Genomic DNA, 26,383 nt, shown 5'->3' with positions numbered 1-26,383 from the left:
TTCCATTCCTTCTCCCCCTCCTCCCCCCTTACCCCGCCTCCTCCTCCCCCTCCATCCCTGCCCTTCCCTCCCTCCTCCTCCTCCCCCAGCAGCAGCCACACCCTCGGTGCCCCGTTCCCGCAGCCCTCGCAGCCCGCGGCAGCAGCGGCCATGGAGCCGGGACAGGTCGGCATGGGCAGCGCGGGGCTCTCGGCTGCTCCCAGCCGCTGCGGGCGGGGGGAACCCGGCCCGGGCCAAAGGAGAGGCAAACTGGGCAAACTGGGGGCTGCACATCCAAACTGGGCCTTGCTGGGGACCCTGCCTGGCCACTGCCAGCCCTTGGGGCTCCTCTCGGCACATCCGCCAGGGGGGAACGCACACAGGCCTGGGGGATCCCAGCAGTGGCAGCACTGCCAGGGACTGGGCTGCACTGGGATCGTACAGAGGGTGACTGGGATTATGCAGAGGGTGACTGGGAACAGCTGTGAACAACTGGGATCATGCCAGGAGCAACTGGGAGTGACTGGCTGCACGCTGGGGGTGACTGGAAACTGCTGGGCTTATACTGGGATGAACTGGGATCAGGCTGGAGCTGACTGGGATCATTCTGGCAGTGAGTGCCACTACACTGAGGCTGACTGGGAGTGCTTGGGAGCAAATGGGATCATACTGGAAGGAACTGCAAAGATGCTGGAGGGAACTGGGCTACACTGGGGGATACTGGGAGTGACTGGAACAAAAGTGAAGGTGAAAGAGAGCAACTGGAACCATGTGGAGCACAACTGGTTCATACTGGCAGGGACTGGGAGCACACTGGGCTCATCTCTGGATCATACTGGGAGGGACTGGACTAATACTGGGAGGATCTGAGAGGGACTGGGAGCACACCCTGCACATCATCCCCCAGACTGGGCCTGACTGGGAGCAACTGGGAGCACGCTGGCAGCAAATGGCATCATACTGGGACTGACTGGGCTGATCTAGGGAGCAACTGGAACCACACTGGAGGCAGCTGGGACCATACTGGGAGAGACTGGAAGCAACTGGGATTATACTGGGACCCCACTGGGAGGGCTGGCATGTGACTGGGATCAAACTGGAGCTTACTGGGATCATATTGGGGTTGAAAGGGAGCGACTGGGATCACACTTTGGGCTACTGGGAGCAGCTGAGGGAAACTGGGATGATGCTGCAAGCAAACTGGAGCAACTGGGAAGGACTGGATGCATGCTGGGGGCAACTGGGATCTACTGGGAGTGTCTGGAACCATCCTGGGGGGACTGGAACCACACTGGGAACAACTGGGACCATGCTAGGGAGAACTGGGACCACGCTGGGGGCAACTGGGAGTGAGTGGGACCATGCTGGGAGGGACTGGGATCATATGTGGAGGGATTGGGACTAGAGCAGGGGCAACTGTGTTCAACTGGGACCATCCTGGGAGTGTCTGTAACCATAGGGGAGTGATGGAAGCACACTGGGAACAGCTGGGCCCATGCTGGGAGCAACTGGGATCACACTGGGGGCACTGGCAGCAGACTGGGAGTGACTGGGAGCAACTGGGATTAGACTGCAAGGGACTGGGATCATACTGGGAGTGGCTACACTCATACTGGGATTATACTGGGTGTGAATGGAACCTGACTGGGGCTTACTGGGAACTACTGGGCCCATGTTGGGAGGAAAATGTGACCCACTGGGAGCAACTGGGATCGGCTGGAAGGTTCTGGAACCATGCTGAGAGGACTGAGACTACAACTGGGGCAACTGGGATCATCCTGGGAGCAACTGGGGCCACCCTTTGAGCAACAGATGGAAACTGGGATGATGCCAGAGGAAACTGGGAGGAACTGGGAAAGACTGGGATCATTCTGAGGTAACTGAAACATACTGGGAGTGTCTCTAACCATCCTGGGGGCACTGGAACCACACTGGGAACAGCTGGGATCATGCTGGGAGCAACTGGGACGATGCTGGGGGAAACTGAATCTACCCTGGAGGCAACTGGGCACGACTGGGACCCTGCTGGGAGGGACTGGGACTATTCTTGGGGCTACTGGGATCATCATGGGAGGAACTGGGAACAGCTGGAATTATGCTGGGAGCAACTGGGATCACACTGGGATCCCAGTGAGAGCAGCTGAGTCCATGCTGGGTTACACTGGGATCTCATTGAGAGCGACTGGAATCACACTGGGATTGACTGGGAGTGGCTGGTTTTGTGGATTTTGGGGGTTTGGATTTTGGGGGATTTTCTTGGCATTTTGAGGGGGAGTTTTCTGGGGGAGTTTGGGGGTTTATTGAAATTTCTTGAGTCTCTTTTTGAATTTTGGGGATTTTACTGGGATGTTGTTGGGATTTTTTGGGATTCTCAGAAATTCCTGGGGTTTTATTGGGATTTTTAGGAGATTTTGGGGCATTTTAATGGAATTGTGGTGGCATTCAGAGGGATTCATTGGGGATTTGGGGTTTTTGGGGATTCTTGGTGGGATTTGGGGGGTTTTGGGGGATTTTTTGGGTCTTGCCAGGATTTCCTTGGATCTTGCAGGAGATTTTGTGGGGCTTTTAATGGTTTTGGGGATATTTTGTGGGGATTTGCGGAGTTTAATCAGGATTTTTGGGGTTTTTGGGATTCCAAAGGATTTTGTGGGCTTTTATTGGGATTCTAGGGTGTTCTAATGGGATTTTGAGAGATTTAATTGGGATTTTGTGGGTTTTATTGGGGCTTTCACGGCTTTTAAGGAGATTTTGGTGCCTCTCAGCCCTTCCCCACACCCAGGGAATGCCCCAAAGCCCCCCTAAAATTCCACTAAAACTCCACAAAATCCCCAAAAATTACAAGATAACCCTCAAAAACCCCAGAGAATCACCAAACATCCCAGTGGAACTCAGCAAAATTTAAAAAACTCCCCAATTTTTCAATAAATCCTTCCCCAAAAAACCTACACAACCCCAACAAAACACCAAAAATCCAAAACCCCCCAAATCAACAAAAACCCCCAAAATCACATAACCATCTCAAACCCCAACAATTCTCCCCCAAACCCCCAATAATCCCTCCTAAACTCCCAACAAAATCCCAAAAAAGCCCAAAAAAGCCACCCCCAAATCCCCAAAACCCCTCTCAGAACCCCAAAGTCCCCACAAACCCCCCCAGACTCAGTGGGGCCGTCCTGGATCAGGGGGCACCGGCCGGTGGAAAGGAGCCACTGCAGGGGGCCCTGGGAGCTTTTTGGGGAGGGGGCACCAGGGGAGACCCCCCCAAAAACCGGGGGGGGGGGGAACCCCTGCTGTGCCCCCTCCCCCCGAAACCCCCAGACCCCGGTTCAGGGTGGGCCTGGGACCCCCCGGGACCCCCAAATCTCCCCCGGGACCCCCAGAGCCCCCCAAGGTTTGCCCAGGACCCCCCTGAGAGCCCCCAGACCCCAATGGGGCCCAGCCCAGGATGTCCCCTGAGACCCCCCCCCCAGACCCTTCCCAAGACCCCACCCAGGACCCTCCAGACCCCTCCCCAAACCCAACTCAGGCTCCCCCAGCCCCTCCCCAGATCGCGCCGGGACCTCTCCCCAAAACTCCCCAAATCCCCCCCCCCACCAGACCCTCTCCCAAAACCCTTCCAGACCCCCCAAAGCCCCTCCCCAAAACCTCCAAAACCCTCCAGGACACCCTCAGGACCCCCCAGAGCCCTCCCCAAATTCCCCCAGGACCATCCCAACACCCCCAGACCCTCCCAAGACCTTCCTACGACCCCTCCTCAAAACCCCCCCAGACCCTCCCACGACCCCCTCCCCCTCCCGAGACCCCTCTTAGGACCCATCCGCACCCCCCAGGTCCCCCCACAGTGCCCCAGGACCCCTCCCCAGACCCCCCCAAACCCCCGGACCCCTCCCCAGACCCCCCCAAACCCCGGACCCCTCCCCAAAGCCCCCCCAGACCCCCCGCACCCTCCCCCGCCCCCCCCCGATCCCCTCTCAGGCCCCTCCCGCTCCTGTCCCGAGCCCGGGGGGTCCCGGCGGCGGCGGGGAAGGGGGCGCCGCTTCCGGTCGCCTCTGATTGGCTGGGACGGCACAGGGGAGGCGGGCCTTGCTGGGGGATCCGCGCCGTGATTGGTTAGTTCAGGGATGTGCAGCGCGCTGATTGGTTGGTTCGGGCCGGGGCGCGCCGCCATTGCTGAGAGCCCGCACACGCGGTGGAGGCGCGAGATTGTGAGGGAGAGCGGAGCTGAGGTGGGGCCGGGGGCAAACTGGGGGGGTTTGGGGCGGGTCTGAGGGGAAATTGGGGATTTTTAGGGGCATCGACGGGAAACACGAGGTTGTGCGGTGGGTTTGGGGGGAATGAGGGGGTATGAGGGGGCTTTGGTGGGTCTGAGGGGGCTTTAGGGAGCTTTGGGGGGAGCTTGAGAGCGTCTGGAGCGTTCTCAGGTGGGTTTAGGGGGAACTGAGGGGAATTGGGAGAGTCTGGGGGGATTTTGGGGGATTGCGAGAGGAACTGGGCGGTTGTGAGTGGATCTGGGCGGTTCTGAGGTGGGTCTGGGGAACTTCGAGGAGTCTGAGGCGATTTCATGAGGTTTGGGGGGATTGAGGGGTCCGAGGGGGATTTGGGGCAGTCTGATGGATTTGGGGGCGTCTCAGGTGGGTCTGGGGTGAATTTTGGGGAGAACTGGGGGGTTTGAGGGTCCTGGGGAGGTTTTTGGGGTCCTGGGGAGGGTTTGGGGGTCCAGAGAGGTTCTGGGCCAACACTGGGGGACTCTGGGGAGTTTGGGGTTCCTGGAGGGGTCCTGGGGGAGATTTGGGGGTCCCGGGGGGTCCCAGGCCCACCCTGAACCGGGGTCTGGGGGTTTCGGGGGGAGGGGGCACTGCAGGGGTTCCCTCCCCCGTTTTTGGGGGGTCTCCCATGGTGCCCCCTCCCCAAAAAGCTCCCAGGGCCCCCTGAAGTGGCTCCTTTCCACCGGCCGGTGCCCCCTGATCCAGGACGGCCCCACTGAGGCTAGGGGGGTTTGTGGGGATTTTGGGGATTTTGAGAGGGTTTTTGGGGATTTGGGGGTGGCTTTTTTGGGAGATTTTCTTGGGAGTTCGGGGGGAATTATTGGGGTTTTTGGGGAGAATTATTGGGTTTTGTGATGGCAATGTGATTTTGGGGGATTTTGTTGATTTGGGGTGTTTTGGATTTTTGGTGTTTTGTTGGGGTTGTGTAGGTTTTTTGGGGAAGGATTTATTGAAAAATTGGGGAGTTTTTTAAATTTTGCTGAGTTCCACTGGGATGTTTGGAGATTCTCTGGGGTTTTTGAGGTTTATCTTGTAATTTTTGGGGATTTTGTGGGGTTTTAGTGGAATTTTAGGGGGGCTTTGGGGCATTCCCTGGGTGTGGGGAAGGGCTGAGAGGCACCAAAATCTCCTTAAAAGCCGTGAAAGCCCCAATAAAACCCACAAAATCCCAATTAAATCTCTCAAAATCCCATTAGAACACCCTAGAATCCCAATAAAAGCCCACAAAATCCTTTGGAATCCCAAAAACCCCAAAAATCCAAATTAAACTCGGCAAATCCCTCAAAGATGTCCCCAAAACCAGAAAAAATCACAAAAAATCTTCCCCAAGATCCAAAGAAATCCTGGCAACACCCAAAACCCCCAAATCCCACCAAAAATCCCCAAATCCCCAATGAATCCCCCTGAATGCCACCACAATTCCAATAAAATGCCCCAAAATCTCCTAAAAATCCCAATAAAACCCCAGGAATTTCTGAGAATCCCAAAAAATCCCAACAACATCCCAGTAAAATCCCCAAAATTCAAAAAGAGACTCAAGAAATTTCAATAAACCCCCAACCACCCCCAGAAAAACTCCCCCTCAAAATGCCAAGAAAATCCCCCAAAATCCAAACCCCCCAAAATCCACAAAACCAGCCACTCCCAGTCAATCCCAGTGTGATTCCAGTCGCTCTCAGTGAGATCCCAGTGTAACCCAGCATGGACTCAGCTGCTCTCACTGGGATCCCAGTGTGATCCCAGTTGCTCCCAGCATAATTCCAGCGGTTCCCAGTTCCTCCCATGATGATCCCAGTAGCCCCAAGAATAGTCCCAGTCCCTCCCAGCAGGGTCCCAGTCGTGCCCAGTTGCCTCCAGGGCAGATTCAGTTTCCCCCAGCATCGTCCCAGTTGCTCCCAGCATGGTCCCAGTTGTTCCCAGTGTGGTTCCAGTCCCCCCAGGATGGTTCCAGACACTCCCAGTATATCCCAGTTGCCCCCAGCATGTCTGCAGTCATTTCCAGGCACTGCCAGTGGCCCCAGTAAGGTGTCAGTTATCCCAGTATGATCCCCCAGTCATGCCCAGTATATCCCAGTTGCCCCCAGCATGCATCCAGTGCTTCCCAGTTCCTCCAGTTTGCTTACAGCATCATCCCAGTTTCCCTCAGCTGCTCCCAGTAGCCCAAAGTGTGATCCCAGTCGCTCCCTTTCAACCCCAATATGATCCCAGTAAGCTCCAGTTTGATCCCAGTCACATGCCAGCCCTCCCAGTGGGGTCCCAGTATAATCCCAGTTGCTTCCAATCTCTCCCAGTATGGTCCCAGCTGCCTCCAGCGTGGTTCCAGTTGCTCCCTAGATCAGCCCAGTCAGTCCCAGTATGATGCCATTTGCTGCCAGCGTGCTCCCAGTTGCTCCCAGTCAGGCCCAGTCTGGGGGATGATGTGCAGGGTGTGCTCCCAGTCCCTCTCAGATCCTCCCAGTATTAGTCCAGTCCCTCCCAGTATGATCCAGAGATGAGCCCAGTGTGCTCCCAGTCCCTGCCAGTATGAACCAGTTGTGCTCCACATGGTTCCAGTTGCTCTCTTTCACCCTCACTTTTGTTCCAGTCACTCCCAGTATCCCCCAGTGTAGCCCAGTTCCCTCCTGCATCTTTCCAGTTCCTTCCAGTATGATCCCATTTGCTCCCAAGCACTCCCAGTCAGCCTCAGTGTAGTGGCACTCACTGCCAGAATGATCCCAGTCAGCTCCAGCATGATCCCAGTTCATCCCAGTATAAGCCCAGTTGTTTCCAGTCACCCCCAGCGTGCAGCCAGTCACTCCCAGTTGCTCCTGGCATGATCCCAGTTGTTCACAGTTGTTCCCAGTCACTCTCAGCATAATCCCAGTCACTCCCAGTATATCCCATTTGTCCCTAACATAGTCTCAATTGCCCCCCGCAGGCTCCTACTCGCTCCCAGTATGATCCCAGTATGATCGCAGTATCCATCAGTGTGATCACAATCTGCCCTGGTATGGCAGTATAATCCCAATATGATCCCAGCATGATATCAGTACAAAGCCAGTACAGCCCCAGTCGCTCCCAGTACGATCCCAGTATGATGTCAGTACAAAGCCAGTACAGTCCCAGTCGCTCCCAGTACGATCCCAGTGCAGCCCAATCCCTGGCAGTGCTGCCACTGCTGGGATCCCCCAGGCCTGTGTGCGTTCCCCCCTGGCGGATGTGCCGAGAGGAGCCCCAAGGGCTGGCAGTGGCCAGGCAGGGTCCCCAGCAAGGCCCAGTTTGGATGTGCAGCCCCCAGTTTGCCCAGTTTGCCTCTCCTTTGGCCCGGGCCGGGTTCCCCCCGCCCGCAGCGGCTGGGAGCAGCCGAGAGCCCCGCGCTGCCCATGCCGACCTGGCCCGGCTCCATCGCGGCTGCTGCCGCGGGCTGCGAGGGCTGCGGGAACGGGGCACCGAGGGTGTGGCTGCTGCTGGGGGAGGAGGAGGAGGGAGGGAAGGGCAGGGATGGAGGGGGAGGAGGAGGCGGGTAAGGGGGGAGGAGGGGGAGAAGGAATGGAAGGGGCGGGATGGAAGAGGAGAAGGAGATGGAGATAAGACAGGGGAGGAGGAGGAGGAGGGGGGATGGAAGAGGAGGAGCGGGAGGAGAAAGAGCAGGGAAGGAGGAGGGGTTAGGGGGGAGGAGGAGAGGGAGGTGGAGATAGGACAGAGGAGGAGCGGGAGGAAGAGGAAGAGGAGGGACAAAGGCGGATCAAGGCTGAGCTGAGGGAGCCACGCGGTCTCGATCCCTGCCTGAATTCGCAGCCCCCACCTGTGGGATCATCGCCCTCCCCCACGGCGCAGGTGAGCGGGCAGGGGGAGCCCGGCCCGGATATCCCGGGGGGTCCCTGGGTTGGGTTTTTGGGGGATGTTTGGAGAATGAAGAAGTCCAAGGCTGATGGGAAAAGGCCCCTCGGGGGGACATCGGGGGGTGGCGGTGGCCAAAGTGGGGAGGCCAGAGAGGGGGGAGCGCCGCCATTGGCGGGAGCCTCAAGAGCCTGGAGAGGGGCAGGGGGGACTCCTTGGAGCCGCTGCAGCCCAGGGCAGAGAATGAGGGGAGAAGGGAGCCCGGGAGCCCAAACAGCCCTGGCATCCCAAAATGGGGAGAGCCAAGAGGGGGCAGTGCGTCCCCAGAGACGGCCTGGGGGGATCTCGTTGCCCTTGCCTGTGGCACGGAGGCAAATCCCATGCTGTCCTTGTCCTTCCTCGCCCAGAGCAGGAGCTGAGCATGGAGAGCAGGGAGGACAAATGCCCGCGGCAGAACCTGGTGGCAGAGGCCGTTTTGAGCGGCTCCACGGCGCAGGAAGCCAACGGGGAGGAAAAGGCCCGGAGATGCCGCACGAGGAGGGGCTGCAAACGCAGATGGCGGGGATGTGAGGGGGAAAGAGCCAGCCTGGGCCGGGAAGGCGGCCGGAGATGGAGGCAGAGCTCGGAGCTGGTGCTCCATGAGCAGCTCCATGATGGGGAGAAGCCCCACACGTGCATGGAGTGTGGGAAGAGCTTCAGGTGGAACTCCCACCTGATCAGGCACCAGAGGATCCACACTGGGGAGAGGCCCTACGAGTGTGATAAATGCAGGAAGAGGTTTCAGACCAGCTCCGATCTCCTCCAGCACTATCAGAGTCACACAGAGGAGAGGCCATTCCGCTGCCCCGACTGCGGGGAGGGATTCAAGCACAACTCCGCCCTCGTCACCCATCGGCGCATCCACACTGAGGAGAGGCCCCACGAGTGTCCCCAGTGTGGGAAGAGCTTCTCCTGCAGCTCTCACTTGACCCAACACCAACGGAGGCACCGGTAAGGGAAGCCCTGCGAGTGCCCCGAGTGCGGGAAGAGCTTCGTGCGCTGCTGCAGCTCCATCCCCCACTGGAGGAGGCACTTTGGGCACAGCCCTGGTCACTCACATTCCCTGTGATCCATGTTGGGAACACACCTGGCTGCTTCTCCTTTTGGTTTGGCCTTAATTTTCCTCTGCTTCATCTTCATCCTTTAAAAACACCCAAAACTGGGTTAAATGAAGGAAATTAATCGAATATATCTGATGTTCCATAATTTCTCAGTTGTTTTAGAGCCAATTTAGGATTTGGGGACACATTCTGCGTGGAGTGCTGCTGTTGCTAAGAGGCAGGAGTTTGATCTCACCCTTCTTGTGTTGCTAAGAACTCTTCCCCTGACCCAAACCCCAACTCCACCCTTGGGATACCCTATAAAAACCCCACGGTCCTGCCCTTGCCCTGTCTTTGGGGGGTAAGAAATGGATTCCCAAAGGATCAGCCCTTTTCCCACTGGATTCCAAAGAATCAGCCCTTTTCCCACTGGATTCCAAAGGATAATCCTCATTCTCCACTTAATTCCTAGAGGATCAAGCTTTTCCCACTGGATTCCCACTGGATCAGCCCTTTTCCCATTTGATTTCCATTGGAGCAGCCTTTTCCCACTGGATTTCCAGAGGATCAAACTTTTCCCACTGGATTCCCACTGGATCAGCTTTTGTTACTGGATTCCCATTGGATCAGCCTTTTCCCACTGGATTCCCAGAGGATCAGCCTTTTCCCACTTGAATCCCAGAGGATCAACTTTTTCCACTGGATTCCCAGACTATTCTGACTCTCTCACTGTTTTTGTTTGTTTGTGCATTTGCATTTGCATTTTTAATTTTTCCTAATAAAGAACTGTTATTTCTACTCTCATATTTTTGCCTGAGAGCCCCTTCATTTCAAAATTAATTATCATTTTTATAGGGTTTTGGTTTTGTTTTTTGTTTGTTTGTTTGTTTGTTTGTTTTGTTTTGGGGTTTTTTGTTTGTTTTGTTTTTTGTTTTTGGTTTTTTTTTCAGAGGGAGTGGGATTTACATTTTCCATTCCAGGGGACGCTCCTGAAATGGGGAGACACCCCCAAGGAGGTGCTGTGTAAAATCGTTCCTGGAATATGTAAATTATTTTATGGATTTGCATAAGGGTCTATGAATATGCAACAGGCTGATGTAATTAAAACCAGAATAATTAAGGGGTGTCCCCGAAAATAACTGGGGGGTCTTGGTGGCCATAATAACCTTTGCTCAATGGTCCTTGTCTCCCATTACATCAGCGTGTATCCTATTCATAGATATTTTTGCATATCCTTAAACTACTTTACATATTCCAGGAACAAAATTGGCTTCATCCTGTTTGGGGATCCCACCCCCCTCCCAGCTCAATTTGGGGTGTCCCATTCCCCTCCCAGTTCAATTTTGGGGGTCCCATCCCTCTCCCAGTTCAATTTTGGGGGTCCCACCCCCCTCCCAGCTCAATTTGGGGGTCCCATCCCCTTCCCAGTTCAATTTTGGGGTCCCACCCCCCTCTTTTCCCCTCTCTCCGTCCCCTTTCCGATCGATCCCCCAGTCCCCTCCCCCGTGTTTGGTTTTGGGGGTTCCTGGCACCTCCTGCTCCGTTTTGGGGTCCCGACCCCGTTTTGGATTAATTTGGGGTCCCCACCCCATCCCCAAGGTCACCTTCCCCCCCCATTTCCGTTCTTGGCAACTGATGAGTCATCAGCGACAAACGCTCTGATTGGCTGGAAATTCCCCCGCGCGATCTCTGATTGGTTAGGCCTATGAGAGGTGGTCTCTGCCTGGCAGCTGATGAGTCAGAGTCGGACCGGGCGCTGATCGGCTGAGAATCGCTGAGCGGGGCCATTGCCCTGAGCTTCTGCCGGGTATCTCTGTCGTCATCACTGCCGCGCGTTCTGATTGGCCAGAATATGTTTTGGGGTGGGGACGGGAGGAACTGGGGTTATTTGGGGTTTATTTCGGTTTATTTAGGGATTATTTTGGGTTTATTTGAGGGGTTTTTTTGTTGTTTTGGGGGACGTTTTGGGGAGTTTATTTGGGGTTCTTTTGGTTTAATTCAATTTATTTGGGGTTTTATAGAGTTATTTGGGTTTATTTGGATTTTTTTTTTTAGATTTCTTTGGTGTTTATTAAGATGTACTTGGAATTAGTTGAGTTTATTTAAGAATTATTTGGGATTTATTTGGGCTATTAATGGAATTTTTGAGGGTTTTCTTGTGTTTAAATTGGTTTATTTGTGCTTAATTTGTGGTTTTTTTAGGTTATTTGGGTTTTTTGTGTTTTGTTTTTGTTTTTAATTTCTTTTGTTTGGGGTTCTTTCAGTTTATTTTTGTTTATTTGAGTTATTTGGGTTTATTTGGATTAATTTGGTTTGGTTTTTTTGTTTATATGGAATTATTTGGGGTTTATTTGGGGTTATTTGGGTTTATGTTGGTGTATTTGGGGTTTATTTAGGTGTACTTGGAGTCATTTGGAAGTATTTGGATTTGTTTGGGGTTATTAGCATTTTTTAGGTAGTGTTTTTGGTTTTGGGTGGTTTTGGCGTTTATTTAGGGATATTTGGGTTATTTGTTGTCAGAAAATCCAGAAATGTTTCTCCTCTAACAAACGAGAATTTTTCCCAAAACATCCAGAATTTTTCCCCAAAAACCAGGAAATATTCCCTTAAAAATCTCGGACTTTTCCCAGCCAATAGCGGCACGTCCCACTCCAAATCATCCAATCATCGCACTTCATCTCCCAAATTACCCAATCACGGCGCCCCCTTCCCCAAACAAACCAATCACCGCACGCCTCCCCTCAGCAACGCCCGTCTCCCTTGTCTGGATCTAACCAATCACCGCGCGCCTCCCATAGCAACTCCCTCCTCCCTTGCCCCGAACCAATCAATCACCGCGCGGCTCCCCTCAGCAACGCCCGCCTTTGCCTTGCCTGGAACCAACCAATCACCGCGCGTCTCTGCTCAGCAACCCCCACCTATTCAACCAATCACCGCGCGTCTCCCCTCAGCAACCTGCCTCCCTTGTGCCTTTCCTGTCAATCACCGCACTCTAAATCAAACCAACCAATCACCGTGCCCCTCCCCTCAGCAACTCCCGCCTCCCTCCTACCCAATACAACCAATCACCGCGCGTGTACCCTCAGCAACTCCCGCCTTCCCCGCGGCACTCCAGCCAATCAGAGCCGAGCCCGAAGCGGCGCCCCCTGACCCCGGGGCGGGCAGGAGCGGGCGCCCCCTCCCCCCTCGCTGCCCCCTCCCCTCCCGCCACCCCCGGGAGCCCCTCAGGGACCCCCGGGACCCCCTCAGGGACCCCGGGAGCCGCCCCGGGCTCGGGCGGGTCCTGCGGGAGGCGCTGGAGAGAGCGGGGGAGGCGCTGGGAGAGGACGGGAGGCTCCGGGAGCTGCTGAGGAGGCGCAGGGACAGGTGAGGGGTCCTGGAGGGATCGTGAGAGGAATTTGGGGAGGGGTCTTGAGGAGGTTTGGGGGGGTACTTGGGGAGGGTCTGGGGGGAACTTGATGGGGTTTTGGCGGAGTCTGGGGCTGCTGGGGGGGCTTTGGGGGGGAATTTGGGGAGGAGTCCTCGGGGGGTGTCACAATCCGTCCTCATGGACGGGTTTCGTGATGGTTCATGGATTTGATCTCCGGGTGCAAAAAGAACCGACACAGTACAAGGGGGTTCGCAATGATAATCAAAACAAACTCACCTTTATTGAATGACCACAGCAAAATGCGATAGAGGGATTAAGGGAGAGAAAAATAGGAAGAGAGAGACAAAAGAGAGAGAGAAAGAAAGAGGCGGATAGAGCTACCAAACGTAGAGACAAAGTCCTTTGGTCCAGTCCAGTCAAGGATCCGCCTGTTACATCGGGGAGATCTCGAAGTCTCTGGCTAACTCAGAAGTTTTTATTATGATAAATCTATTGGAAATTGCCGGGCGGGCATGGGAAACAGATACAATAAGGCATAGATGTAACAGGTAGTCCATGCTCTCAGCAGTAAGGGAGAGCCATTGTCCTCTTGGTCCAGCGGTCACAACCTGCAGGCAAACATCTCGCTTTGGTCAGCTTGCCTCCCCCACACGCCTGCCCCAGGCTGGGGGTTTCAGTCCCAGTCCTTGGGAGGAGCAGAGGGGCCTTTTCACACGGGGGTTCCATGTCTCAGTCCTTGATGGAGAGGCTTCTCACATCTCCGTCTGTCTGTCACGGCGGTTGCAAACGAGTGAGAGGGGTCTTCTGCAGGGGAGCACCCAGAACTCAGGATAAATCCAGCCAGGCCGAGAGGTGGGACAGCTCCCAAGGCTCTTGTTGCAAAAAAGGCACGGTGCCCCCTTCTTAGCATACAGCAAACAACACCTGTGGAAACAAATAACACTGTGCTTTCAGGTCTCAGGGCCTTTGGCCTGTCACTTTCTCCTTCAGAGCCAGAGATTCTAGACAGGGGGGTCTTCTCTTCAGTGGTCCCTCAATGACAATTGTGAGGCAGATGAGGGAAAATTCGGACAGACTCTCACACATGGTGGTGCTCAGAGACCACTGTGACATCAGAGAGCCTCACCATGACTGAGGGTGTATATAAGGGGCGCAGAGCCCTGGGGTGCCCAGTCCCATGAGAGCTACTCTCGTAGAAGGAAGCAGCTCCCGGGATCTGTCCGTGCTACAGGAGCTCAGAGATGGAAGAGAGCAAGACAAAGCTCAACTCCTTCCAGTCACCCAGGCCCCTGCCCAGCTGGGGGCAAGACCAGGCCCTCAGTGGGCACTTGGTGGGGGCAGTGGGTGCCTCAGCCTGGCCACGGTCAGACACTGAGGAGGAGGAGGAGGAGAGAACCTTTGTCATCATGGAGGAAGAGAAGAAACCTGACACAGATGACAAGTGGGGAGATGTTGGGGCCCGAGAGCTTGGCCTGAGGGAAGAGGCCACAAGCTGTGAATTCTCCCAGTCGGTGCCAGCAGTGGCAGCGAAGGAAGCGTCCCCACGCAGAGCAAGGAGTGCCCACGAGCTGCACCAGTGGAAGGCGGCTGTGAGGGTGCTGTGGGGAGATGGGGCACAGCAACAGCCCTGCCAGTGGCAACAAAGGGCAACAGTCCAGGAGCAGCCCCCAATGGAAAAGGAGGTGACTGAGCCAGAGCTGAGCCAGTGAGGGCAAGGAAGTGTGAACAGCCGGGAGAAGCAGGCACGTTCTCCTGCCCCCAGGGAGGAGGTGCCATCAGCAGGGACACAGAGCCCAGTCCCTGCTCCAGACAGCCCCTGCTGCCCCCCAGCCCCTCACCCAGCCCACTGGGAGCCCAAAGCCCCAGTGAGCAGCTGGAAGAGGCAGAGCAGGGCCCAGTGCTGGCAGAGAAGGAGAGTGAGGAGGGCAATGATGAAGACTGGGAATCCTACAGCCAGACTGAGCTGTCCCCAGAGTGCCAAGGTGAGGCAGAGCCAGAGCTGTCCCATGGAGAGTTCAGCAGCTCCCAAGACCTCTCCAGCTGGGAAGACTGCAGCGAAGCAGAGCTCAGAGAGCTCCTAGATGTTTCCACGGAGGAGGACAGCAGCAGCACAGACCTGCCACAGGACTGCTGTGAACGTAACAGCATCTTCAGCTTCGGGTCCACTCCCTTGCTGTGGGAGGAGGAGGAGGACGCCGACTGGGATGAAGTTGCTCCATGGATGTGACTGCAGGACTCTGACTCAGACCATTCTTTCAAAACAAATTAAAGTTGAGTTTAAGAAATAGGAGTAGTAAAAAAAAAAAAAAAAAAGAAAAAAACTTACACAAAAAGTATTTTCAAAAAATTTTTAAAAAAGAATAGGAATAAGAAGATTAAGAAGAAATAGTAGTAGTAAATTTAGTAAGAATAATAAGAATGAGAATAGAAATGAGAAGATGAAGAGGAAGATGAAAAACTAGTAATTAATATAAGAATATTAAAAAAATAAGAATGACATAGTAAGTAAGCATTACAAGTGAATAAGATTAATTAGAACGAGAAGAAGAAGAATATTTTAAAGAAGAAGAAAGAATAGTAGTAGCAATTAAGAAGAAGAAGAAGAAGAGGAAAAAGAGGAAGAGAAAGAAGAAGAGAAAGAAGAAGAAATAATAATAGGAAGAAGAATATTAAATCAAAATGCACATCTACACATCTTCTAGAATCCCAGAATGCAGGAAAGAACCTTAAAAAGTATCTACTTCCAACTGATCATCTTCTGAGCTCTCTCTCCAAGACTGCTTCCGTACTTCTATCTCCGTAGCTCCCATTTCTTGTTCAATAAAATCCATGTCCAAAACAATCTGGTTTTGTTCTCCCATGGTTTCATTTGTGCCTCCACTGGGGCAGAGGCGCCTCTCCCTCCTGGCACCTTAAGCCTGGATGGAACCATGGGCAGGTTCCTTCCAGCCACAAGCATTCCAGGATTCTGTCAGGGACTCCCTGCCCTTCCTCCCTCTGCTTCCAGCTGCAGAATGTGCAGCAAAGCCGCCTTTGCTGTCTGCTCAGGGGCCCAGCCAGCTGCTGGAGCCTGACCCTGCCCTGCACAGCTCCCCTGGGAGGCACGGCAGGAGCAGCACCCTGGCAGCCTCAGCAATTGCCCTCTGAGATCTCTGGCACACACTGCAATGGCTGCAATTCCAGCTGCCAGCGAGGAAAAGATGCTCCTGCCCTTCAAGGCTGAATTCTGAAGGGGCCAAGACACCAGCAGAGCAAGATCTTACAAAGACATTTCACTGCCAGCCTCTGTAACGTCATCCAGGGCTGTTTGAGCAGCTGGATTGGGAAGGAAAAAAAACCTCAGGGGAGGGTCCTTGGCTGGGAACTGCCACAGGTAAAGAGAGACCCTGGAAGGGAAAAGGAGCAGACAGAGGAAGGCAGGAGAGAAAGCAGGACACAAATGGCAACCAGCTGAGAAGGTGGCACTCTGAACACCAAACCTGAACTTAGGGAATAGGAATGGGACAGAAAGGAAGAATTCTGAAACTTTATTTACTCTGCTTCTCTGAGCAACCTGTGAAGCCAGGACTTCACCACCCTGGCAGGGAAGAAGCATTTTCTAGATCAAACCTGAATTTGATCCCTTTTACTCTGAGCCCAGTAAATCACAAGGAACTCATTTGTGCTCATTTTCATCAAGGGCCCAAGCTCTTTGTTCCAGCACATCCAGCAAGCACCAGGCAGGACAGCACGGGAACCCAACTCACAGCTGAGGGACTCAGAACATCTAAACACCAGCAGGGCACATTGCTCATTTTTGCTCCAATAGATTTGAGAAATGAAACCCCGGAGATGAGAGCTCTTTTGCAGAGTAATAATTGCTAGTTGATGTTAATCAAGTGGATAGGGTCTTAATTTGAAGTGTTGGTCTGTTGTTAAACATTGAATGTCAGAGTTCTAGGACTTGCCTTTAGTGGCCGCTATTAAGCGTTGCCATTTTACCCTGTATTTGTATCTCTCCCCGTCATACTCTGTATTTGTGCCCCTTTCCGTCTCAGGTCTCAGCCGGGATTTGTATCCCTTCCCGTCCCAGACTGAATTTCAATGAGAGGCTGTGGGAACTACATGAATCCTCTCAACACAACAAACCAGCCCATGAACTATGACTTTAACCCAGCAGAGCCGCACTAAACCACCCACCCTTGAGCAGAGCCGGATTCCGTCCTGCCACCATAATTTTAACAGTGCTCAGCTTGGAGGATCCCCCTGAGCTCCGAGCCAACGTTGCCTTCCTAAGGACTCTGGTGAGGACGGAAGCCCCAGCTCTGCCGAGAGACAAAGCTGCGCTCCTCCTCCTGCTCCTCCTGCTCAGCGTGGTCCTGTGGGAGCAGCGGCGCTGAGCGCGACCCTCGGGTTCCGCACCCAGAGCTGTCTTTAATAAAGGCCTTTGTAAAGGAGCTGCTCTCCTGGCCCTGTTTATCACACTGCCAGAGCCCCCAAAGCCCCTCCCCAAAACTTCCAAAACCCTCCCAGGACACCCTCAGGACCCCCCAGAGCCCTGCCCAAATTCCCCCAGGACCATCCCAACAACCCCCAGACCCTCCCAAGATCTTCCTACGACCCCTCCCCAAAACCCCACCAGACCCTCCCACGACCCCCTCTCCCGCCCAAGACCCCTCTTAGGACCCATCCGCACTGCCCAGGTCCCCCCACAGTGCCCCAGGACCCCTCCCCAGACCCCCCCAAACCCCCGGAACCCTCCCCAAAGCCCCCCCAGACCCCCCGGACCCTCCCCCGCCCCCCCCCGATCCCCTCTCAGGCCCCTCCCGCTCCTGTCCCGAGCCCGGGGGGTCCCGGCGGCGGCGGGGAAGGGGGCGCCGCTTCCGGCTCGCCTCTGATTGGCTGGGACGGCGCAGGGGAGGCGGGCCTTGCTGAGGGGAGCCACGCCGTGATTGGTTAGTTCAGGGACGTGCAGCGCCCTGATTGGTTGGTTCGGGGCGGGGCGCACCGCTATTGCTGAGAGCCCGCACACGCGGTGGAGGCGCGAGATTGTGAGGGAGAGCGGAGCTGAGGTGGGGCTGGGGGCAAACTGGGGGGGTTTGGGGCGGGTCTGAGGGGAAATTGGGGATTTTTGGGGGCATCGACGGGAAACACGAGGGTGTGCGGTGGGTTTGGGGGGAATGAGGGGGTCTGAGGGGGCTTTGGTGGGTCTGAGGGGGCTTTAGGGAGCTTTGGGGGGAGCTTGAGAGCGTCTGGAGAGTTCTCATGTGGGTTTAGGGGGAACTGAGAGGAATTGGGAGAGTCTGAGGGGATTTTGGGGGATTGCGAGAGGAACTGGGCGGTTGTGAATGGATCTGGGCGGTTCTGAGGTGGGTCTGGGCAATTTCGAGGAGTCTGAGGCAATTTCATGAGGTTTGGGGGGATTGAGGGGTCTGAGGGGGATTTGGGGCAGTCTGATGGATTTGGGGGCGTCTCAGGTGGGTCTGGGGTGAATTCTGGGGAGAACTGGGGGGGGTTGAGGGTCCTGGGGAGGTTTTGGGGGTCCTGGGGAGTGTTTGGGGGTCCAGAGAGGTTCTGGGCCAACACTGGGGGAGCTCTGGGGAGTTTGGGGTTCCTGGAGGGGTCCTGGGGGAGATTTGGGGGTCCCGGCGGGTCCCAGGCCCACCCTGAACCGGGGTCTGGGGGTTTCGGGGGGAGGGGGCACAGCAGGGGTTCCCCCCCCCCCGGTTTTTGGGGGGGTCTCCCATGGTGCCCCCTCCCCAAAAAGCTCCCAGGGCCCCCTGAAGTGGCTCCTTTCCACCGGCCGGTGCCCCCTGATCCAGGACGGCCCCACTGAGTCTGGGGGGTTCTGGGGGAATTTGTGGGGATTTTGGGGTTTTGAGAGGGTTTTTGGGGATTTGGGGGTGGCTTTTTTGAGCTTTGGGAGATTTTGTTTGGAGTTTGGGGGGAATCATTGGGGTTTTTGGGGAGAATTGTTGGGGTTTGAGATGGTAATGTGATTTTGGGGGGTTTTGTTGATTTGGGGGATTTTGGATTTTTGGTGTTCTGTTGGGGTTGTGGGGGTTTTTGGGGGGAGATTTATTGAAAAATTTGGGAGTTTTTAAAATTTTGGTGAGTTCCACTGGGATGTTTGGAAATTCTCTGGGGTTTTTCAGTTTTTTCTTGTAATTTTGGGGGATTTGTGGTGTTTTTGTGGAATTTTAGGGGGTCTTTGGGGCATTCCCTGGGTGTGGGGAAGGGCTGAGAGGCACCAAAATCTCCTTAAAAGCCCCAAAAGTCCCAATAAAACCCACTAAATCCCAATTAAATCTCTCAAAATCCCATTAGAACACCCTAGAATCCCAATAAAAGCTCACAAAATCCTTTGAAATCCCAATAACCCCAAAAATCCTGACTAAACTCCGCAAATCCATCAAAGATCTCCCCAAAACCATCAAAAGTCCCACAAAATCTCCCCAAGATGCAAAGAAATCCAGGCAACACCCAAAAAAACCCCCCAAACCCCCCAAATATCCCCTTAAACACAAAATCCCCAATGAATCCCACTAAATGCCACCACAATTCCAATAAAATGCCCCAAAATCTCCTTAAAATCCCAATAAAACTCCCCGAATTTCTGAGAATCTTAAAAAATCCTAAAAAAATCCCCATAAAAGCCCCAAAATTCAAAAAGAGCCACAAGAAATTTCAATAAACCCCCAAACACCCCCAGAAAAACTCCCCCTCAAAATGCCAAGAAAATCCCCCAAAATCCAAACCCCCCAAATCCACAAAACCAGCCACTCCCAGTCAATCCCAGTGTGATTCCAGTCGCTCTCAATGAGATCCCAGTGTAACCCAGCATGGACTCAGCTGCTCTCACTGGGATCCCAGTGTGATCCCAGTTGCTCCCAGCATAATTCCAGATGTTCCCAGTTCCTCCCATGATGATCCCAGTAGCCCCAAGAATAGTCCCAGTCCCTCCCAGCACGGTCCCAGTCGTGCCCAGTTGCCTCCAGGGTAGATTCAGTTTCCCCCAGCATCGTCCCAGTTGCTCCCAGCATGATCCCAGCTGTTCCCAGGGTGGTTCCAGTGCCCCCAGGATGGTTAGAGACACTCCCAGTAGGTTTCAGTTACCTCAGAATGATCCCAGTCTTTCCCAGTTCCTCCCAGTTTCCTCTAGCATCATCCCAGTTTCCATCTGTTGCTCAAAGGGTGGCCCCAGTTGCTCCCAGGATGATCCCAGTTGCCCCAGTTGTAGTCTCAGTCCTCTCAGCATGGTTCCAGAACCTTCCAGCCGATCCCAGTTGCTCCCAGTGGGTCACATTTTCCTCCCAACATGGGCCCAGTAGGTCCCAGTAAGCCCCAGTCGGGTTCCATTCATGCCCAGTATAATCCCAGTATGAGTGTAGCCACTCCCAGTATGATCCCAGTCCCTTGCAGTCTAATCCCAGTTGCTCCCAGTCACTCCCAGTCTGATGCCAGTGCCCCCAGTGGGATCCCAGTTGCTCCCAGCATGGGCCCAGCTGTTCCCAGTGTGCTTCCATCACTCCCCTATGGTTACAGACACTCCCAGGATGGTCCCAGTTGGACCCAGTTGCCCCTGCTCTAGTCCCAGTCACTCCCCAGATGATCCCAGTCCCTCCCAGCATGGTCCCACTCACTCCCAGTTGCCCCCAGTGTGGTCCCAGTTCTCCCCAGCATGGTCCCAGTTGTTCCCAGTGTGGTTCCAGTCCCCCCAGTATGGTTCCAGACACTCCCAGTATATCCCAGTTGCCCCCAGCATGTCTGTAGTCATTTCCAGGCACTGCCAGTGGCCCCAGTAAGGTGTCAGTTATCCCAGTATGATCCCCCAGTCATGCCCAGTATATCCCAGTTGCCCCCAGCATGCATCCAGTCCTTCCCAGTTCCTCCAGTTTGCTTGCAGCATCATCCCAGTTTCCCTCAGCTGCTCCCAGTAGCCCAAAGTGTGATCCCAGTCGCTCCCTTTCAACCCCAATATGATCCCAGTAAGCTCCAGTTTGATCCCAGTCACATGCCAGCCCTCCCAGTGTGGTCCCAGTAGAATCCCAGTTGCTTCCAATCTCTCCCAGTATGGTCCCAGCTGCCTCGAGTGTGGTTCCAGTTGCTTCCTGGATCATCCCAGTCAGTCCCAGTATGATGCCATTTACTGCCAGCGTGCTCCCAGTTGCTCCCAGTCAGGCCCAGTCTGGGGGATGATGTGCAGGGTGTGCTCCCAGTCCCTCTCAGATCCTCCCAGTATTAGTCCAGTCCCTCCCAGTATGATCCAAATATGGCCCCAGTGTGCTCCCAGTCCCTGCCAGTATGAACCAGTTTTGCTCCACATGGTTCCAGTTGCTCTCTTTCACCCTCACTTTTGTTCCAGTCACCCCCAGTATCTCCCAGTGTAGCCCAGTTCCCTCCAGCATCTTTCCAGTTCCTTCCAGTATGATCCCATTTGCTCCCAAGCACTCCCAGTCAGCCTCAGTGTAGTGGCACTCAGTGCCAGAATGATCCCAGTCAGCTCCAGCATGATCCCAGTTCATCCCAGTATAAGCCCAGCAGTTTCCAGTCACCCCCAGCGTGCAGCCAGTCACTCCCAGTTGCTCCTGGCATGATCCCAGTTGTTCACAGCTGTTCCCAGTCACTCTCAGCATAATCCCAGTCACTCCCAGTATATCCCAATTGCCCATAACATGGTGTTAACTGCCCCCTGCAGGCTCCGACTCGCTCCCAGTATGATCCCAGTATGATCGACGTATCCATCAGATCACAATCTGCCCTGGTATGGCAGTATAATCCCAGTATGATGTCAGTACAAACCCAGTACAGCCCCAGTCAGTCCCAGTACGATCCCAGTGCAGCCCAGTCCCTGGCAGTGCTGCCACTGCTGGGATCCCCCAGGCCTGTGTGCGTTCCCCCCTGGCGGATGTGCCGAGAGGAGCCCCAAGGGCTGGCAGGGGCCAGGCAGGGTCCCCAGCAAGGCCCAGTTTGGATGTGCAGCCCCCAGTTTGCCCAGTTTGCCTCTCCTTTGGCCCGGGCCGGGTTCCCCCCGCCCGCAGCGGCTGGGAGCAGCCGAGAGCCCCGCGCTGCCCATGCCGACCTGGCCCGGCTCCATGGCCGCTGCTGCCGCGGGCTGCGAGGGCTGCGGGAACGGGGCACCGAGGGTGTGGCTGCTGCTGGGGGAGGAGGAGGAGGGAGGGAAGGGCAGGGATGGAGGGGGAGGAGGAGGCGGGGTTAGGGGGGAGGAGAGGGAGAAGGAAAGGAAGGGGCGTGATGGAAGAGGAGATGGAGGTGGGGATAAGACAGGGGAGGAGGAGGAGGGGGGATGGAAGAGAAGGAGCGGGAGGAGAAAGAGCAGGGAAGGAGGAGGGGTTAGGGGGGAGGAGGAGAGGGAGGTGGAGATAGGACAGAGGAGGAGCGAGAGGAAGAGGAAGAGGAGGGACCAGGGCGGATCAAGGCTGAGCTGCGGGAGCCACGCGGTCTCGATCCCTGCCTGAATTCGCAGCCCCCACCTGTGGGATCATCGCCCCCCCCCCCATGGCTCCGGTGAGCGGGGAGGGGGAGCCCGGCCCGGATATCCCGGGGTGTCCCTGGGTTGGGTTTTTGGGGGGATGTTTGGAGAATGGAGAAGTCCAAGGCTGAGCGGAAAAGGCCCCTCGGGGGGACATCGGGGGGTGGCGGTGGTGGCTGCCAGCAGAGGCAGCCTGGAGGAGCAGAGCCCTGTGTGCCCCAGGAGGCCAAAGTGGGGAGGCCAGAGAGGGGGGAGCGCCGCCATTGGCGGGAGCCTCAAGAGCCTGGAGAGGGGCAGGGGGAACTCCTTGGAGCCGCTGCAGCCCAGAGCAGAGAATGAGGGGAGAAGGGAGCCCGGGAGCCCAAACAGCCCCGGCATCCCGAAATGGGGAGAGCCAAGAGGGGGGAGCTTTTGGCATTGCTGGCACTGCCAGCAGCCTGGGCAGGGCGGGCACCCAGGAGAAGGGGGACCCCCAATCCAAGTTTGACCCCAGCAGCTGGGACAGGGGCAACCCCCGAACACCAGAGGGGAGGGACCAGGGATGGGGAACTCCTGGGAGGCTTTTTCATGGCTGAATCTTGGTGTTTGGGAGGGTTTTCTGGAGCCCAGATGGCCGGTGACTTGTAGAGATGGACTTGGGTGGGGGGAACTTCAAACTCCAGGTGCTCATCCCTTGTTTTCTCCAAACCAGGATTTCACATTGCCAACCCCTGTGAGGCTGTGAGGAAGAGGAAGATGCTCTGGGACACTGAGGCAGGTGAGGAGGAAGTCAGTGCCCCTTTCCCCTCTGTGCTGCTCCATCTCCCAGCCCAGCAGGGCCCCCGGCTGCAGCACAGCCCTGGGGGGATCTTGATGCCCTTGCCTGTGGCACGGAGGCAAATCCCACGCTGTCCTTGTCCTTCCTCGCCCAGAGCAGGAGCTGAGCATGGAGAGCAGGGAGGACAAATGCCCGCGGCAGAACCTGGTGGCAGAGGCCGTTTTGAGCGGCTCCACGGCGCAGGAAGCCAACGGGGAGGAAAAGGCCCGGAGATGCCGCAGGAGGAGGGGCTGCAAACGCAGATGGCGGGGATGTGAGGGGGAAAGAGGCAGCCTGGGCCGGGAAGGCGGCCGGAGATGGAGCCAGAGCTCAGAGCTGGTGCTCCATGAGCAGCTCCATGATGGGGAGAAGCCCCACACGTGCGTGGAGTGTGGGAAGAACTTCAGGTGGAACTCCGAGCTGATCAGCCACCAGAGGACCCACACTGGGGAGAGACCCTATGAGTGCTCCAAGTGTGGGAAGAGGTTTCAGACCAGCTCCAGTCTCCTCCAGCACTATCGGATTCACACAGAGGAGAGGCCCTTCCAATGCCCCGACTGTGGGAAGGGATTCCAGCGTAACTGCACCCTCGTCACCCATGGGCGCATCCACACTGGGGAGAGGCCCTACGAGTGTGATAAATGCAGGAAGAGGTTTCAGACCAGCTCCCATCTCCTCCGGCACTATCGGATTCACACAGAGGAGAGGCCATTCCAATGCCCCGACTGTGGGAAGGGATTCAGGCACAACTGCACCCTTGTCAGGCACCGGCGCATCCACACTGGGGAGAGGCCCTATGAGTGTCCCCAGTGTGGGAAGAGCTTCTCCTGCAGCTCTCACTTGACCCGACACCAACGGAGGCACCGGTAAGGGAAGCCCTGCGAGTGCCCCAAGTGCGGGAAGAGCTTCGTGCGCTGCTGCAGCTCCATCCCCCACTGGAGGAGGCACTTTGGGCACAGCCCTGGTCACTCACATTCCCTGTGATCCATGCTGGGAACACACCTGGCTGCTTGTCCTTTGGTTTGGCCTGAATTTTTTTCTCTTCTCCATCTCTCTGTCCTCCAAAAGTCCATTGGGATGGAACAGTCACCTCAAAACCACTCAAATTCCACTGAAAATAACTGAATTTTAACCCAAAAAGGGCTCAATTCCACGTCAGATTGCTTGTTCCTTCCTCAAAAAACTCAATCCCATGCCAAACTCACTCCATTCCACAACTGTCAAGTTGAGATGGAGTTGGAAGGAGATTGGGAGAAGTGGGATCTCAATTTGGAGCAGTGGGATGGGGATTGTGTGGGGCTGGGTGTGTGGGATGTATTTGATAGCAAATAAAACTTTCAGAGTTACTGATTTCTGTCCCGTTCATTTTCAGTCATTTCTGTTTGCAGAGTGCCACCTTCTCAGCTGATTCAATTCCTATAAAAATCCCATTTTTTAAATCATCTAACCCAAACAATCCAAAAACCAATATCAAAATAAAACCACCTGCACACAATTAATGTTTTAAAAATAATTTTAATTTTTCAAGAGTACTTAAGGATGTTATTAAAGTTTAATTTTTTGGTTGAAATGTCGGAGAAATTATAGTGGTGTTTGGTTTTGTGTTTAGTATATTTGTAATATGAATTGTTTAACTAAGAGGTGTTAGATTACATGTTAATTTCTTTACATATTTTTTATCTAAAGTACATTAGTCATCGAGTTAAAATTTTCAAAAGGTATTTCTTGATATATAATTTGTTTATTTATATGCATTGGTAATATTATAGTAATAGTTATTGTTGGTTTGAGTTGAATCATTGTTGGAGTTGAATCATTGTAAAGAAGAGTTGAGATTTTTATATTTTATTTTTATTATAATTTATTTAATTTCAATTATTATTTCTTTGTTTATAATTTTATTGCAATTTGTTGAGGGGATAGGAAGGAAGTTCAAGGGCAGGAACATTTTTTCCTGGCTGGGAACTGGAATTCCAGACCCAGGGAGTGTGTGCAGGACCCCACAGACTGGGATCAAATATGGGCTGGGATCAAATACGGACTGGGATCAAATATGGGCTGGGATCACATGGATGGGGATCGTGTGGATCAGAACCCTCCAGACCAGGATAGCCTGAAGTGGGATCAAATATGGACTGGGACTGTATGGACTGGGATCCCAGGGACTGGGACCATATGGATCAGGACCCCACAGACTGGGATCAAACATGGGCTGGGACTGTTTTTTAAAGTAACTTTGTTCTATAGTTTTTATTTCTGTTGTTAATTAAGCTCAGTGAAATAGCTGCTTGTGTTAAACTGCCTGCTTGGATGGGATAACATCCAATGCACCCAGGATGAGGACACCTGTACAGATCTGCCAACTATCAGCACTCCCTGTCTGAAGGCAGAGTGCACCAAGGCCCAAAACCTGGAGGTGATAAAGAGAATGGACTAAAGCCACAGCCAAGGAATCTGCATGCTCTAAAAAGGCAGATCCAGGGCAGAGCCATGCTAAACAGTTCTTGGAAGATGTAAACTGGGTGCATCTTGGCACTCAGCCAGGAGCACCCTGTTACCTTCAGGGATCCCCTGAAATACCTTTCCCCTTACATCAGCCTGGTGCATATTCATAGAGCCTCATGCACAGCAGCTGGGAAGGGTTTAACACTTTACTGGGTATATTAGCGTTCAGAAACACATAATCACCCGAATGATTATATGCAGGTGCTTTTATTGAAGAGCTCTGGGTGTCAGGGGTACCAACCCAAATCTGACTCCGACATGGGTTTGGGATGAACATGTTTTTATATTCTATCGTTATATAACTTTCATGTTAATGATTAAACTTCAATTGTTCTATTGTATACATAGATTTCAGCCAAGCATGGGCTCCTTGTGGCCCCCCTCAAACTTCTAACATAGTTCCTCATGATTCTTCTCATGATTAAACAATAATTATATTTACTTACTAAACAATCATCACATCTAACAATTATATCATTTATCATGTTCTGCTTACGGAGGTGCGATTTCACATGATCTGGCAAGCACAAAGCCTAACATTTTCAGAGTCTATTTTTGACATTTTTCCAGGGCCCCACTATCATTCTCCCCCCTTTGAAAGCATTTTCACTTCACTATAGGTGTAAATGTTTTCACTTGATACAGTCCTTTATTTCTCAATTTATTCTTGACGTTCTTCAAGTCCATGGTTGATGTAAACGTTGTCGTGGATGCTGTCACGCACTGGAGAACCAGAAGATGGTGGGCGTGGATCTCGTGTCAGTGCCTTTATTATCTTCTGGTTCCAGGATGTTTTCTTCTGTATCTCTCCCTTTAAGATGCTGTGAACTAACCAAATTGCTAAGAATACAACTAGTAAGATTATCACACTCTCAATGATAGATTTAATCCATGAACTCACATTCCACCCTAACCCTTTAAAGATTTTGCCTAGCCAGGTCATAGTCAAATCCTTTTGCTCTTCTTGTGCTTCATGCTCTCTTTGTTTCAACTGATTGATGTCACATTCTACATCTGCAGTTACATTTGGGATGTGAACGCAGCAATGACCAACCCGTCCCTTTAAAAATCCACATACTCCATGCTCTTTCAGGAGTA

General features: G+C 54.0%; 3 protein-coding genes across 8 annotated transcripts in view; 2 read left to right on the top strand and 1 right to left on the bottom strand.

Moving 5' to 3' along the window:
* LOC139605219 (zinc finger protein 3-like) overlaps positions 1–24,130 on the top strand; it is a 310,784-nt gene extending 286,654 nt beyond the window's left edge. The window contains exons 1-3 of one of the 6 annotated variants that reach the window (XM_071456565.1): positions 7,952–8,060; positions 22,676–22,741; positions 22,896–24,130. In XM_071456565.1, coding sequence (XP_071312666.1) covers positions 22,720–22,741; positions 22,896–23,650 — 777 coding nt within the window. In that variant the 5' untranslated portion in view covers positions 7,952–8,060; positions 22,676–22,719 and the 3' untranslated portion in view covers positions 23,651–24,130. Of the gene's footprint in view, positions 1–7,951; positions 8,061–17,300; positions 17,564–21,923; positions 22,020–22,675; positions 22,742–22,895 lie in introns of those variants that run through there. The other 5 variants (XM_071456566.1, XM_071456569.1, XM_071456570.1 and 2 more) reach the window with 5 other exon arrangements.
* Positions 1–26,383, bottom strand: part of LOC139605196 (zinc finger protein 23-like) — a 554,146-nt gene that overhangs the window by 56,695 nt on the left and 471,068 nt on the right. The gene's annotated exons all lie outside the window — the stretch shown is intronic.
* LOC139605223 (zinc finger protein 436-like) lies at positions 4,155–10,472 on the top strand. The gene is made up of 2 exons (XM_071456576.1): positions 4,155–4,205; positions 8,476–10,472. The coding sequence occupies exon 2, from the start codon at positions 8,485–8,487 to the stop codon at positions 9,055–9,057; it is 573 nt and encodes a 190-aa protein (XP_071312677.1). The 5' UTR covers positions 4,155–4,205; positions 8,476–8,484; the 3' UTR covers positions 9,058–10,472.

The sequence above is a fragment of the Agelaius tricolor genome, unplaced genomic scaffold (genome assembly GCF_023055355.1).
Source record: "Agelaius tricolor isolate 1412-34295 unplaced genomic scaffold, bAgeTri1.0.p SCAF_61, whole genome shotgun sequence".
NCBI lineage: Eukaryota > Metazoa > Chordata > Aves > Passeriformes > Icteridae > Agelaius > Agelaius tricolor.
This window is presented reverse-complemented; position numbering and strand designations above follow the sequence as displayed.